At 37.2% G+C, this 16,246-nt stretch overlaps 2 protein-coding genes across 6 annotated transcripts in view; both read right to left on the minus strand.

Moving 5' to 3' along the window:
- The window catches only part of cdk5rap2 (CDK5 regulatory subunit associated protein 2), a 34,021-nt gene extending 23,496 nt beyond the window's left edge, over positions 1-10,525 (minus strand). For 4 of the 5 annotated variants that reach the window (XM_079256323.1, XM_079256324.1, XM_079256321.1 and 1 more), the window contains exons 1-9: positions 10,379-10,525; positions 7,160-7,215; positions 5,259-5,320; positions 4,424-4,534; positions 3,810-3,886; positions 3,506-3,629; positions 3,013-3,191; positions 2,775-2,913; positions 2,514-2,567 (exon numbers count right to left, since the gene is read on the minus strand). In XM_079256323.1, coding sequence (XP_079112449.1) covers positions 2,514-2,567; positions 2,775-2,913; positions 3,013-3,191; positions 3,506-3,629; positions 3,810-3,886; positions 4,424-4,534; positions 5,259-5,320; positions 7,160-7,215; positions 10,379-10,434 — 858 coding nt within the window. In that variant the 5' untranslated portion in view covers positions 10,435-10,525. The remainder of the gene's footprint in view (positions 1-2,513; positions 2,568-2,774; positions 2,914-3,012; positions 3,192-3,505; positions 3,630-3,809; positions 3,887-4,423; positions 4,535-5,258; positions 5,321-7,159; positions 7,216-10,378) is intronic. The other variant, XM_079256325.1, reaches the window with a different exon arrangement.
- A 2,231-nt stretch (positions 10,526-12,756) lies between these two features.
- The window catches only part of col27a1a (collagen, type XXVII, alpha 1a), a 68,110-nt gene continuing 64,620 nt past the window's right edge, over positions 12,757-16,246 (minus strand). The window contains exons 56-61 of the mRNA XM_079256553.1: positions 16,166-16,192; positions 16,000-16,050; positions 15,758-15,926; positions 15,555-15,664; positions 15,238-15,456; positions 12,757-15,134 (exon numbers count right to left, since the gene is read on the minus strand). Of these exons, the coding sequence (XP_079112679.1) occupies positions 14,988-15,134; positions 15,238-15,456; positions 15,555-15,664; positions 15,758-15,926; positions 16,000-16,050; positions 16,166-16,192 (723 nt within the window). The 3' untranslated portion in view covers positions 12,757-14,987. The remainder of the gene's footprint in view (positions 15,135-15,237; positions 15,457-15,554; positions 15,665-15,757; positions 15,927-15,999; positions 16,051-16,165; positions 16,193-16,246) is intronic.

Below are 16,246 nucleotides of genomic sequence, written 5' to 3' on the forward strand. Positions count from 1 at the left end.
AAACTTGTTGCTTAGAGATGCAACGCAAGATCTGGATTAAGTCAGATATCACAGACGGCTGACTTGGAGAGCTGTGGAGCAGTGCTCTGGCCTGGCTCTTTCCAGGGTCATTTGTGGTATCATGTCTGGAAACAGATTGCTTGGATTCCCTTTGTTTTCGTTTGGGTGGAGGGTCTGGAGGGCTGTCAGAGGAAAAGTCTCGATTCAGTGACTGCAGGGAAGTAGATCGACCCTTGAATCCAGTTCTCGACAGTGTGCCCTTACGCTGGACTAGGTCAAGGTACATGCTTTGGGAACGATGTCGTGTCCCTCGGAGTCCAAGGTTCTTCACAGACCCATCAATCCACACCCCTGATCCTAGTCTGCTGCTCCTATGGCCTGAGCGCCATGGAAATGTCCCTTTACTGACAATTCTATCCAGACTCACACATCTTCTCATGCGATTCTCCCCCTGACCACTTCCACTTTCCTTATCCTGAAGTCTTTCATGGATTAGCTGACACGCTGCTTCATCATCAGGGGTGCCCAAGCCAGAAGATCTGACTGGAATCTTGGATCTGGTGCTCTCCCTGTTCCTGCTTGCTGGGTTGTGTTTGTTGTAGATGTGGACAATACACTGGATAAGGTGTTCTTTCTCTGCTTGAAGTTTCTGGATCTGACTGCTGTGCTCATCCTGCAGCTGGCTGATGTTTACATCACACTGAACTACTTTCTCCAACTGGAACACACATTTCCCACAGAGGAACTCTCCACGGCCATCACGAATCACCTCCCGGCCAAGCACATGGGACAGAATGACTTGTAACTTCCTCTTTCCCGATGAACTGAAAATCCAGCGACACTGGCTTCCCACCAGACGAACACCACATATACGACATGGGTCCTTCATGGCACGTTTGATCTGTCACAATCACCAACTCAAACGCAGTTTTAAAAAAAAAAAAAAAAAAACCACTCTCATGGACACATCAAGTGTCCAGTGACTTAACGGCCATCATCCTGGCAGCCATAGAAGAGCCATCTAAAGAATTTCTCACAGCACCAGCAGCAAAGCAGAGAGGAGAATGACCGAGTGCAAAGCACTGTAAGCCCTAAGCCTTGATAATCCCTGCCTCCGCCTCTATTCCACTCTCCCCCTCGCATTCAATTAGATCAAATCCTCTGGGACTACTACAGTCATCTGCGTCATGATGAATGCCATAAAATCTATCAAAAGTATTACGCAGAAATCAGGTATAAAAGCTTGCTATGTGCAGGTTGTGGTGATGTCAGCAGCAAATTAATCCGATAGACCTCATCTTTCTGACAGTTCAGAAAAAATAAAAACAATAGTTATAAACTTTAATTTAGAAAAGTAATTATTTTACAAGTATTGTTTTTACACACTATTACATTTCTTTGGCAGAAAATTTGAAGCTCTGCCATGCATCCCTGTGCACACATTTCTTTTTTTGTTGTTTTCTTTTCCCCTCTCTTTCAAAATTTACATGACATGCATGGAGCAAAATCATTATACTGATCTTACATATTAGATAATTATTTCTAACTTTAATAAAGATGGATGACCAGAAATACCTCTAACAGGAACTACTTTCAGACACCATGGTAATCCACTCCTAATACCAAGACCTGAGCTCAATAGGATGCCAAGGTTTGAAGAGGAACTATGGACAAGTTCCAACAAACAGCTTTCTACTTCAGATCTTTACTAACACAAATGTCTACCAACAGCCTTCAAAATGTCTTTACCATGTTCAGACAGTTTTTCAATTCTGTTTAAATCAACCACAATTTTAATTGACAAAGCACGAGTTACTTAAATCAAGCTTAACAACCCATGAAACACTGACTTACATGCCTTCAGTCAACATTAACAGTGTTTAAAGTCTGTCACAATATTCAGCCACTGCAAATTTGTGCAAGAATACAGAAAAATTATTTTCATATTGAAAACTCAAAATATGCAGCCTTTTTAATACAATCACACCCTTTACCAGTGGTAATAATGATGCAAGTATAACCACTGGCAACACAGTGATACCCTAAATTTACCACAACAAACAGAAACCTCCTCCTCCTTACTGAACAAGGAAACAAAAATAGGACTGTCCCAGGAGGCATGCTGAGGACAAAGGCAACTCATAATATATACCGCTGAACATTTCCGAGGGTCACATCAACAACATAGGCAATTCTTTTAAGTCATCTGCATTTGCTTTATGTCACATAAGAGAGGAAACTGCCTACGGTCATCTGTAGTCTATGGATTTTAATGTTGTAATATATGAATGTGTGGTCAACATTTAGCTTTTAGCATGTATCAAGTTTCTTATAAGAATTAAAGGGGAAAAACTAAATTCTCTGAGTTTGTTAAAAAGCAAAGATCTCCAAAACCTGAAGATGTGGGAGAAAGGCCAAAAAAAAACAACTAACTAATAAAGCAAACAAAAAAAAACAGCAAGTCAGTAGCACTTTACAAAGGTTTAGAGTAGAAATATCAGAATACGACCAACCTTCTGGTCTGGTTGTGTTTTGTCCTTCTCTCGATGTAGCTCATCTCTAAGTGCCTGGAGAAACAAAGTCAGTTGTCACTAATATGCCCTTTATGTTGTTAAGCAAAGTTGAAACCTATTTTTTACTAGTCATAAAATAACTTAATATTAATCCCAGTTTGTTGAATACATGTACATGTCATGGAAACTAGTTGTAGAGTTTTGATGCCATCACAGAAAGACAGTAGTGATGATCCACATCATTATGAACTTTTCAAACACCTTAAGTTCCTGATCCTTCTCTGCTATGAGGTCAGATAGCTGTTTTGCTGTTGGCACATCTGTATGTTCATCTCTGCTGTTCTGCTGATGGTTCAAGGCTTCCTGGTTCTTTAAAGAGATCCTGAGCTGCTCGATGATACTGTTATTAGTGAAAGGAAAATAATGATATGACTTAGGTTTTTATACTGAGAAAACACTTAGGGGTCTTTACACTACTGTTAAACCTCCTTTTCCTTACCAGTCTTTCTCTTGCAGAGCCTGCTGCAGATCTTGCACTGGGCTAAGGGCTAGAACAGGGGTGAAGGCACTGGATGGAGCAAGGACTTGAAGTTGCTTCTCCATGTTTATATTCCTAAGCTTTTCCTGCTCCGCTATGGCTGCCATCTTCTCAACCTCTTCTTCTGCTGTTCGCAGACACTGACAAAAGACAAGAAAACATAAATTTAACAAATAATTACTCCATCTGAAATAATCCTGAATAAATTATTAAATAATTGAATAACATAGAAATCAAATAAATAAATGAATGACATTTTTATCTTAGAAAACAAACAAATGAAATCAACTATAGACATGAACTGAATAAATTATTCTGAAAAGCCATTCAAACTATATAAAGACATGACTAAACTACAAAAGCTATCACAAGATTTGAGAGGATGGGTCCAAATGGAACGAAGCAGATAAAACATTCTACAACATTGACCTGACTGAAATGAGTCTTAACTCACCTGTTCCAAATCAGCTATCCTCTTGTTTAATGAGTCTCTGAGTGAGTCCATTTCCCTTTGAGCTTGCTCTCTAATACGCCGTGGCTCTCCTGATTCTCTACCAGCTAGACTTTCCAATGCTTTACTGAAAACATTCAACAAATATTTACAAAAAAGATCATGTTTTAGTACACACATACACACACACACATTTTCACCCCTGGGAAATGTAACACCCTACAGACATATTACATAGTGTGTTTTTATGAAAGACAAAAATGACACCAAAATGCAACTTTTACTGAGTGAAAAAGATAATACATACGACGCAGAAACAAGTAGCTCTTGTTTTTCTGCCAGCTCTCTCTTCATAGATTCCAACTCCACCTTCAACTCAATGTTCTGCAAAGAGATGACACTTCAGAAAAAACCTATTCATGTAATGCTACAACAAAAACTAATCCAAACAAGGCTCCGTCATTTCCACCTACTTCTTTGGCGACACAACAAATCAAGACAAACTGGCCTAAATGTGCAAATAACAAAAACAGGGCTAGGTGGTAGGGGGCAAGAAGTGAAATGGGACTAGTCACTAACCTAGTTTACGTTAATTAAACCTGTCTTAGAAAAATGTTTGACCTTAAAGATATAATACTATGACGACTGACTCAAAAAGATTTATAAGTTTATTCTAAATAGTAAGAAAATGGATCAGTTTAAACCCTGAAGCATGTAAAAGTCTGGCAAAATATCACTTGAAAATTAGAAATTAACATTGACAAGTTCTAATGTCATAAATGAGTATAAACATTGTTTGCATGAGCTGTATTGAGTAATTTATAACTAAAACAAAAAAGAACAACATGAAGCATGACCTGAGGCAGGCCACTCAAGTGTTAAGACTAAGACACATTATAAATACTGAAATAAATACAACACCGTTTTAAAAATGTCCTCAGTGGAGTCCTCGCATTTCTGCTGCATGCGCTCCTCCATGAAGTAAATACGCAGCTTCAGGTTAAAGTTTTCCTTCTTCAGGGCTGTGATTTGCTGGAGATAAATATAACACAACATTTTAATATTCAAGGGAAAAAAAAGGGGGTGTATTTGAAGTTATTATTAAATACTTCAGGCTTTGTGTGGTCCTAAATCTACTATATGCCTTTGGTTTACTTGTATAAAAAAAACTTAAAACAAATAATCAAGTTCAAAGATTGATTAAGCACATTATTTTGAAGAAAAAAGTCAGTTGTTGCCTTAACATGGCAGAAAGAGGCCACGCATACGGCTATTTTCAAATTGAAGGGAGACTTGTATGTTTATGTGTGAAGTAGACTGTGCATCATTGTGCTCCAGGCTCAGAGCAGCATACATCTGGTAATGGGGGTTGGGCATACTGTCAAAGGGAGGAGGCAGAAGTCTGGACCCCTCTTTAAACCTCTAATCATGCAGCCAGCAGCACAGCACAAGCCCAAAATCTGAGCAAGCATTCCAATCAAATACTGAAATGTAGACTTCAGCCCACCTCAATCCTCCTCCTCTTCCTCCTACACAGAAACTTCATCACTAAATGTCCATAAATGGTGTGTTTTAGCTTTTAACACAGAATCAAGCCCATAAAGTGTCAACTGGATACTTTATACTTACAAGGTGAGAAGTTACAAGCTCAGCAATGCAAGATATTACATGATACTAATAATCAAAATACAATAGGACGTTATAATCATAAGTAAACCTATATGCCGCCAGTGACTTGTTCATACAAAACACTCACATTTTCATAGTCCTTCATGGTGAGAGCTTTAATGGGGGACATCTTGTCAGGAAAAGATGGAGCTGTAAAAGGATAAAAAGACAGTAGACCTTTACCTCTAAGTCACAACACAAGAATACAATCTGTAGCACAGTGAGTCCATCCTGCTACCAAGGTGAACTTATACTTTTTGCTTTCACATGTAACTAGACCCTGTTTTTTTATATTAGAGAAAATATAAAAGAGAAAAGAGTCATGTTTCTCACTGTAGAGGTGTAAGCAGTAAAAGTTTCTGCAAAGCTGCTCTGTTTAGACTGACCAAAGCAGCCCACAGCTGATCATGTAACACCAGTCAACAACGCATTTCACAACACAAACTCTTGACTCATGGTTTGCTGCTCCTCGGGATGGGAGACACTCCTTCACAGATGTTTCTTACACTTTCAGTTGCTTGTTTATGCATGTGTTCAACTGCATAGATGTTAAGATTTTTTTTGTCTTACCTTCTGCCTATGCCAATGTGTTCAGTGTTTTTAGATAGATACAATCTGGATTCCACAATTAAAATATGGCTATGTTGGCTCTATTTTCTGTGATTGTGCAATCCTACTTAGCTTTTAAAAGTATTTGTTGCATCAGACTAGTTCAATGAGTCAAATTCATTTCTATACAAAATCCTATTTTTGTTGTAAATGATTCGGGGTTCCTATGAAGTTTTACAAGTTAAATTTAAGACTTCTTAAGACCTTTTTAAGATCTATTTAGAGCATAATTTAATATTGCTTCATTGCTACACTGACAAAAGGAATGACTTCTTGAATTTAACAAAATATATGTATTTACAAAAGCAGTGACTGTCTGTTACACTGACCCAGGTTTATATGTAAAGTGTAAGGGTTTGTTTCACTTAAACTGCTTGATCACAAAAACACATATCCCCCTTAGATAATGTAAAAAGGCCCTGCAATGGACTGGCGAGCTGTCCAGGGTGTACCCTGCCTTTCGCCCGAAGAATGTTGGGATAAGCTTCAGCTTCCCCGCGACCCTTCGTCGGACTAAGCAGTTAAGATACTGAATGAATGAATGAATGAATGAAAAATGTAAAAAGAAAAGGTTTGGCAACGGTGTTTACTGCCTACGAGCCTTCAGCTATTAGGGTTGGGATAGAGGCAAATTTCATGCAGCGGTTGACTTTAGTTGATGTTACTGCAGAGTTTGTCGCACTGCCTAATGCAGTCTACTGGGTATCTATATCTAAAGTCAAGATGTAAACACAGATGCAGTTTTCCATTTGGCTTTCAAGCCGGCTATGTACTTCGCTGATTGCTCATATGATTCCAAAGAACTTGATTCCTATTGATCCCACTATGCTGCTTACTTAAGATTACTTAAGATTAAAGCAAGTATCTGTGCTTTAATATTTGAGGAATAGTCACCTCTTGGTGTCCATTTGCAGTATTGACTGAATTTTTTTTTTACAAAAATCAGTCGAATGGAAAGTCAACCTAAGTATATCCTGATACTAGAATAGACCAGTCTTGGAAAAGAATTGGAAAAGAAAAATGTTATATATATTTTTTTTATTTTTAGTGTCTGAGTGAATGTCTACTTCAAGCATTAAACATTGACTTGAATAAAACGCACAGATGCTCACCTTTATCTACCCATTGGTCATTTACCTGCTTCATATAACAGTATGTGTATATATGGTACAAGAAGAGTATTACAATTAATTAGAAATGGGTTTAGCTGATTATAAAAACTAAGTAAGATCTTCAAAACTTTGGTGACAAAAGGTGGGGGAAAAAATGTAGTCAAAGAATTATTCAATACATATGGGGGGTACACAGCTGACTAAGGGGAAGAAAAAAAACAAAAACAAAAAAAAAAGAGAACAATAGAAAGCTGAAAAATTACTGTACCCGTCATGCTGTCTGTGGAATATTCTCCAGCATCTATGGAGTCTGGTAATCTGCAGCTGGAGACGGATTCGTTTGTTAATGATGCAGACCTCTGGGTTGCTACATATATTTTGCAAATGTATCCTTCTTACATCCCATAAAATCAAATAAAAAGCATAAATAATTGAGAAAGAAACAAAAAAAGTCCAGCTTCACTCTGATTATACTGAATACTACGATTCTGAAAAACACAAATGCATGGTGTTCATGTATTACTCACGCTGGCCAGTTCCACTGAGCCCTAAGGACGCTCCATAAATAGCTTAAGAATGACTCTCTGCTTCATTTACATTGACTCTGACATAACCTTTGTGTACACTGTCATGTTTTTTCCCCCCTTTCATTCTTGCAGGGTCAACAAATCCATTGAAATCAACTTGGACCCCCAATTTATTTGCTGGGAACCAAAATAGCTGGACCCAAAATATTTACATGTTATTTTTTGAGCATCAATACTTAGTTTTGTAGTTTATGTAGTTGGAAGTCATAGGCCTGTCACATTTAAAGTAGAAATACTGTCACTGAAGATTAATGACAATATTTGCATAATCTTCGGTAAGGTTAGAATTAGAGGCTAAGAAATTAACTGTTATAATGGCCAGACCCTATGCAGACAGAAAAACAGGGATGCATGTGTGAGACCATGTGCCAGTTGCAGTGTAGCTCTCTTGTTAAGACAGACAGAGAGAGGGGGAGAGAGAGATAAACAAACCAATGGATGGAGAGGGTTTTCGTTGGCAGACAAGTGAAGTACTGTGACTAACATCGGCTAAGCATCACACAGAGATGGGACAGTGGCAATACACAGTACAATGCACAAAACAGGAACACATTCAAATCAAAATGTCATTTGAACAATCAGAATAGACAACCACAACATAAATAGGCAAGCACATATCTTTCACTGGCAAAAATTACTAGTAGTGTTACCTATCTACTATAGTAGCATAATTTCCCCTGTGAGGGAAATAAGCTGTATAAATAAAAAACAGAATTATGTGCGCTCAAGCACATGTTTCATGACCCTGACCTCCATGTCTAATAATATGAAGCGCAGAATAACTTCCTGTTATGGATCCAGAGCCATTCAAAAACAAACAGTATTTCTTAATGGTTAATTCTTAAGCAAAACTTATACAAGACATTTATCATATACACATATTGATATCATTTGAAGGAACTGGCAAAAAATAAATAAATACATACGTTACTTCTAAGTCATGACAAATACACCTGAAGGAAGCCTTTTGTAAATTAAATTGTGGAAAATCAAGTCTTGGTTTTGCATAACTTAAAGTATCATTTGAGAATTGTTTAACCATAAGTGGTCTTTTAACAACAATCTCTTTATCAAGTTCCAATTATTTTCCAAGCTTTCTGCAACATTAAGTAATAGCTCTTTCTGCTACTTCAACATTAAGTAATCTGAATATTCCGGATCAGAAATTAATACACTGCAACATAAACATCATGTGCTTTAAACTGCAACAGATCTCTTCCCTATCTTTTGTTTTGCTTTCACACCAGCAACACTAAAATTTTAACAACCATTACACAGTGCAGTGGTGATAAGAACATATAGCGCTGACTGAAAATACCCAGAAACTGATCAAAATACTCTTCAGTTCTGTTATTGTTTATACAGTGAGACATATGACACAGGTACAAAATATTCTTCCATAAAACACCAAGGTCAATAAGACTGTGTGTGCTAATAATCGTTGCATCACTGAGGTTTCACATGCCAAGCTAACTCTTCCTGTGTAAATGCAGAAGAAGCACTCTACAACGTGAGCTGTGATAGCAGTAAAAACACCAAAAGTAAGCACATGAAACAACTTCAGCACAAAAATCTTTTAAACAAACTTCAAAGAGAAGATCATTACAACAGGTTATTGTCATATCATTGATAGTTTTGACAGTAATGCAGATGTAGTAACCCCTACAACACACCATGGAAACAATGCAACAGCCCATAAACAGTGACTTCCTCTTTTCTCACTTTGTTCTGCTGCTACTGTCAAAACATGAAAGCAGCAGCACAAACATCAACATTTAGACAAAAAATAACATCTTCATGAAGTAACACAAAGAAAGGTTGTTGTTTGTTTTTTTTTAAATGACAGATTAACGTGAATCAAGTTTCAGAATTACCAAATAAGTAATGCACACCAAACATATCAGCTAACGTCTTGAATTACTAAGGCACGCTTACCACCTGGATGATCGCTTTTCCACACAACACAGCTGGGCTAGGTCATCTAAAGGTACAAAAACCACTGCACACTACACAACTAAAAGCAGAGACGCTTTAACATATTTTCTGTGGAGCAGGAAGAGCTATAAACAATCACCAGCAAGTACTATTGAGCAGCAACACTACCGATCAAAGCTAATAATGATGCACTGTTCACCTACCACAATCACATTCTTCTCTCATGTCAAAGAAAGCAAAAGAGGGAAAAGACATAGCTACTTAACTAGTCGGCTTGTAAAAAGAGAGCAAAGAGACGTCGCTGCTACACTGGGAACCCATTGGCTTATATAATTTCCGCTTCAATACACTGAATGACAGGTCAAAAAGCCGACCCACCAATCGCAGTGATGCCACAGAAACATCAACTCCCTGTTTATGATTTATAACGGTACTAATCTCATACCAGTTCAACTTAAGACTGTTTGCACAATTACATCAATGTCCAATATTGCTATCCTTAAACAATAATTCAATGCAATTCAATCAAAATAATAAAACAATAACATTAGTATTGTGATCATGATGATATGCATCTCTTTAAGGAACATTTCAATATGGCTCCTGAACAAGCGAAAGCACCCTAAGGGATAAAGTTAGAAACTAATAGTGCTTATCAATTTGTTTTATTTTAGATTTCCATCCGATACCGAAAGTGCCAAGTGGGGCAACTCTAGCCTCCAAACAAAATGAGCCATGTCTCATTAAATATTATGTTACAAAAGCTATTCAAGACATCTTAAGTGGTACAAATATGGGAAATTATACGGCAAGTTATGTAACATTTCGAATACAACTTAAGTATTATGGTGTTATAGCCAAGGCACATCGAGGGTTAACACTGTAAAATACTTTCAAATTTGAGTTAGCTTAAACACAACAACGCTAGTTAGCGTTAGCATGCTAGCTATCGTTGTTAGTTTTACCTTCCGTTGATATCAACAGGGAGCGTCATATCGTCCCCCACGACGGAATCCATCATAGCTGTCCACTTATTGCGTGTTCTTACCCTAATAACGCATAGTTTTAGAAACTACACACGATGTAAACTCCGAAAAGCGGGACAGATTTCAAAATAGTCCAGGCTACCGCCATAATGATATGGTAAACGTCACCATTGTGCACGTTGAAATCTAGTGCTGCCTTTGAGTGCTGTAGGAGATATTGCAAACACATGAAATACATCTAACATAGACGCCTACAGATAACGACAACGGCTATGCAAATTTAAAACAACATAGAAAACAGCTATGATTATTTGGTTCCGTCTAAATATATATGTTCATTAAAGTGCCAAGATGCCGTATTATTCATTACAAACTGAAAATGAGGAATTTTCGACAAAAAAAAGGCAGCACTTAACTGGGTGTATGCTGACACAAACCGATTGGGCGAAGCAAACATTCAAGGAAGGCCTTGGGAGGGTCATAGACTTGAAAATACCTAAGCTGTCATTTATGAAGTATTTAGTCAGACTTCAACTCTTAAGTGACTGTCTTATTTCCTTTTTCTCTCTTATTAAGGCTATACAAATGTCTAATTCATTCTTGATGGTGCTTACAGAAATCCCACTATCTTGGCATCATCCTAGTCAGACAAATGTAAATGTAAAACTAGAAATGGACTAACAAAAAGGGTGGCATTTAGGAAGCATTTACTTCTATCAAAATGGCCACAAATCTCGCCTGAATCTTAAGAAACACCCAAATGAATAAATAAAATGTAGCCTTTTAATTTCAGAGAGAAAAATACAAAATAGGATCACATAAAATATGTGCTACATGTAGCTATTCATCATAAAGTTAAGAATATTCTTTACCAAATTGCGTGTTACCACATAATTAAGGATGGCTCCAGGGAGTGGGTTAATTATAACGTTTAGTAAACAGGAGCTTACATTAATGACTGTGTATGCCGGACGTTTTATCCTAGTTTTTGTACTGCAAAGGAATGAGCTCTAAAACATCCTGGTGTAAGAAAATGACTCGGCTGGAATGAGGCGATCGGCGTGACAACAGCGACATCGTGTGGCGCAATCGCACCATCAACACGGCACAAGCGTCAACTGCTTTACGTGACAGACGCACAAAGCAAAGTACAATTTTTTTTTCTCTTGTCCATTTACTTGAGCTTTCACTCTTCTTCCTCTTACATTTTTAACCAGCATTTATTTTTTTATTCATTCATTTATTATCAAGCACTGAACAAATGTTTTCCCCTATGTTGTTCTATTCTACATACCCCAATGTGTCTATCAGGGCCAACTTGGGAATCAGTGTCTTGCCCAAGGACCTCCCGACTTTCCAGGTGAAAGATGACTGCTCTTCCTCCTGAGCTAAAACCACCCATTTTTAAACAGAAGTATTTTTGACTTAAAATAAATAAACAAATAAATAAAAGTAATAGCAAAACAAACAAACAAATAAATAAATAAATGTATAGATAGATAGATAGATAGATAGATAGATAGATAGATAGATAGATAGATAGATAGATAGATAGATAGATAGATAGATAGATAAACAAATAAATGAATAAATAAACTAAATAACTAACTAACTTGTGTGGCTCTCAATCTAATAATCAGACCATAACAAACCAGATTCCAGTATGATTTAAGAGCACTTCATAGTTTAGAAACAACATGTGACAAATTATCTCCTGTTAACTTGACTTATGAATCTTCCTTGTCTCTCTAAATTGAGAGTATTATGAAGGCATCTACTGCAGGTAGGTTACACACTGTTATTAAAAACAAGCCCTTTAAAAACAACTCTCCAATGTGTCATGTTAACTATGGACATCACGCAGCCTTCAATTTATCAGTGGAACACTTGAAAAGATATTTTCAGTGTTAAAAAAAAGAGTATTCCTAAAATGATATTCTAGACAAATATTAATCAGCAAGGCTTTATAGCTACAAGGATTTTTACTAAACTCACCAGTGACTTCAGAATAAACTTTTATCAAAATAATTATATATTTGCTCGGTGGACTTACAGTCAGAGCTGCATTTGATATGACTGGCCGTGATATTTTGTTGTCTGTCTTAAAAACTTAGTTGAGGTTTCTGACTGTTTATAAATTTGTTTAAACATGCATCATATAGAGAAAATTTTCTGTGATTCTATAGAGATCAACCATCTAAGTAGCATTGAGTATTTTGTGTGGAATTTATTTTTGGTAGTTTCTAAGTAACACATAAAACCCCAGTCACAATTTGAAAGTATTTATTGAGCAAATATACACTGAACAATGACTAAAGAGAAGACAGATAAAAGATGAACCCTCCAGAAATGGTCTTATTCAGTTTGACTGGCTGCATTTTGTTGATATGTCCAAACAGGTTTTAATTATAAAGACAATAGAAAATATTTGATCCAAGTCTTGCTTATAATTGTGAGGTATTCTTAGCTTGTGTTCCTGTTAAAACAGATTTACAAAAGCAGAAACATTTTTCACATATTGGAATAATTCCTCAAAACACAAGTTATAGTATAGCACAGTCCTGGTACAGTACATGTTTGATTATCATAGAGGAAAAAAAAAGCAACATAATGAAGATAAAAAAATAAAAGAATTAACAATGAAATAAATTTGTTCTCTGGAACCCCAAATTTACACATAAAAATCAATAAACTCCAAGACCAGTTGGGATAACTGATATATAAAGTTGTCAGAAAGAGTAGTTTAACTTCAACCAACAGAAATTTGCTCAGTCAGCAACCACATTAACAACATTAAATAACATTAAATTAGCAAGAGGGGATCCACTGTATACAGCAAGGTTTAAACAATTATACACACTTGTCTCCAGCTACAGCATAAAAATGTTTTATTTAATTAAAACTATCTCACCTAGTTTCTAGAAAAATATTACATACAACTGGGGGAGGGGTCTTTGTGCAGAAAAAAAAACCCTTTATTCTTCGAAATACTTATAACCCTGTGATTTATACTGAATACAAAAGCAAGAATCTGTTTTACATCTCTATAATATTCTCTTAAAAACTGTCCCTCAGAATAAGCACCTTTTTAAATTGCAGCATTAAAGTAGGGAGGAAGTTTTGCATAAAACAACAGATGGGCAATGATTTGGAAACTATATGCTGTTTAATGTAATATCACCATTATAGTGCATTAGGAAGCAATAGTAATATTTCATGTGGACATTTTTATAGTCTAAGTAAGCATGCACTATAAGCATTAGAATATTTTCGCAAAGTGGTGTAATAACAGCACTATGGTTAGCACCTTAGGTAATTCACTTAGCACCATACATTGGGGGAGGACGGGATATAAGGCAGAGGTTTCAATATGATTCTTGTACCCACTCTGCTCTCTCCCATGGCTCAGTTCTCCTCTAAGGAATGCTTGTACCTGTAATCTGTCTGCTGTGAATAGTGTAGGTGATGCTGGTTAAACAAAAATACTTCTATTTTAATCATAAATGAAAAAGCAAGAAATTAATGCCAAACTCCACAGTTACAGCGAATTTAGTAAAACACTACTGAGAACTAGAGCTCCACACTAGTTTGATTCTGCAATCTAATATTTAATTCAGTTTCATTCTTCTTATCATGAGTGGCATCTGGTTCAGTGACATGAGTAACTTTACAATTGGCATTAAAAACATTTACCTTCTCCGTTTGGACGGCTTGTGTGCTTTGGTTTGTGGCTTTTTACTGAGAGCTGACTGGGTGCCCCTGGTTTCCCCCACAGCAAGGAGGAAACTGAAATCTCTCATTTGGAGCACTAGTAAACAAAACAAAAAGTGACTTCTGCTCAAAAAGCAAACAAGTCTACCTCTGGATTAATTTACCTTTGCAAGATCATGAGGAGACGAGGACAAAAGGCAAAGAAACTGGCGCCCCTGAAAAATCATTTCATATAAGTTCCAAATATCAAATTATCTTCTCATTTTCTATTGCACTTAAAGATTATTTCTTTACATAAGATATACATGTATAAAAGTTAATAATAAAGCACATATATAGATATACATATATATATGTACATTTACATTATCTCAATTACTTTAATTCTTCTCCTCTGACATAATTGTATTTCTGGTATTAAAAAAAAAAAAAGTACACACAGTATACATACTGTATACAGTTAAAAAAAACAATAAGTTATAAATGTCTGCTGCTGAGCTTGGCCTAGGTCTCCCTTCAGTTATCAGTGTTCTGGAGACATTGTGTGGCCTTCTTTCTCTAAGCAGGTGTCCACATGGAGATCCTTCTTGAAGAGCCCAAAGAAGCTTTTGCCGTTCCGAGTGGCCAATAGTGCGAGAACTCCTCTGTGCTTTTTAGCTCCAGCTTGTCCCCCTTCACTGCCTGTGCTTCCTCCCTCTTTGTCTGCAGTCCAACAGGAGTTTTGCACTGAAGCAGGATTTGTTTTGGGGGGTTGGTGCATTTTACTCTCGGGAAGCTTTTGGCCATGACTCGAAGACTGCTCTGATTGCCTGCATTAATGGGTCTTGCAGGGGTAGCTGTCCATCCTTCCACATTTAGAAGAAGTACACTTTGACCCTCACAGGAAGCAAACAGGACCTACTTCCAGGTGGTAATGTGAGCCCAAACTGGTTTTCGGGAGGTTGTGGACGTCAACCACAGGGAGTAAAGTGGGGTCCAGGGAATGGAACACAAAATGAGTATGATGCCAGCGACCATCTTTTATCTGAAAAAGGTCCAAAGCAAATACAACAAATCAGGAAATCTTACTTTATATGTTGCCATATTGGACTTCTCAGTGATATAATTTAAAAGTATCTCATTCCTACCCAGCAGGAGTCCTCCAAAACCTCTGGCTCGAGCTCTCCTCCCAGCTCAAATACTTCCCCTGTCCAGGCCTTAAATCTCACAGACAACTCTGCAACTGTCTGATCCTCAGCTGACCTCCAAACAGAGACATTCAGGCAGTGGATGATGATGTGCTGAACAGCCTCTGAACTCAGCAGGTGCAGGAAGTTCATCTGGACACGACCAACACTGACAGTTGGCTGGAGAGATTAAAAAAAAAAAAAAAAACGTGATTACAATAAGGTTGTTTCACGTTTTTTGTGCAATATCAACAGGACTGCTTTAGTATCTTGTTCACCTTGGATATGGTTATTGGTTTAAGGCAAGTCTGTCCACCTCCAGTAAAGTTGCAAGAAACTTCAATAGTGTCTGATGAACAACCCAGGTTGGGATCAATCCAGTAAGTGCCTGAAAATGGAAAGACATTTGGGATCATTTGATATAATGTAAATATATTTGCTGACTATTTCTGCATCAATCACAACTATCATTCAACCTCACCATCATTTAACTTAGGTTCACAGCTGTGTAGGTCCCTGCAGATGCGGGCAGGGTTGTCCCGAGTTCCCAGTGGGTTCTTCAGGCTCTGGATCAGGTTACTGAGGTAGTGGAGGGTCTTAAAGATCTCTGCACCCTGGTCCAGCATCGGCAGGTCCATCACTGGTTTATTCTATACAACGGAGAAAAGGTTTTTAACACAATAACAAACAATATATCATGAAGAAACACTGTACTCCTCTAACCTCAGTCATGAGGGGGGTGGGTGAATCAAGAAACAAAAGACCATCTTCTTTCTGCAGCAAAATAACAAAATCTTATGTGATCAGTGCCACTATAACTTTCTGGACAAGACATCATATTATGAAACTCAGTGGATGTAATGAAATCATAAAAAACTATGTGACTTACAAATGACAATGGGACACCTGGTGGACCCTAAAGAGAGAGAAAAAAATTATTTACACAATGACTCTTGCACCGCAAATATAA

Source organism: Telmatherina bonti (assembly GCF_933228915.1).
Source record: "Telmatherina bonti genome assembly, chromosome: 17".
NCBI classification, from domain to species: Eukaryota; Metazoa; Chordata; class Actinopteri; order Atheriniformes; family Telmatherinidae; genus Telmatherina; species Telmatherina bonti.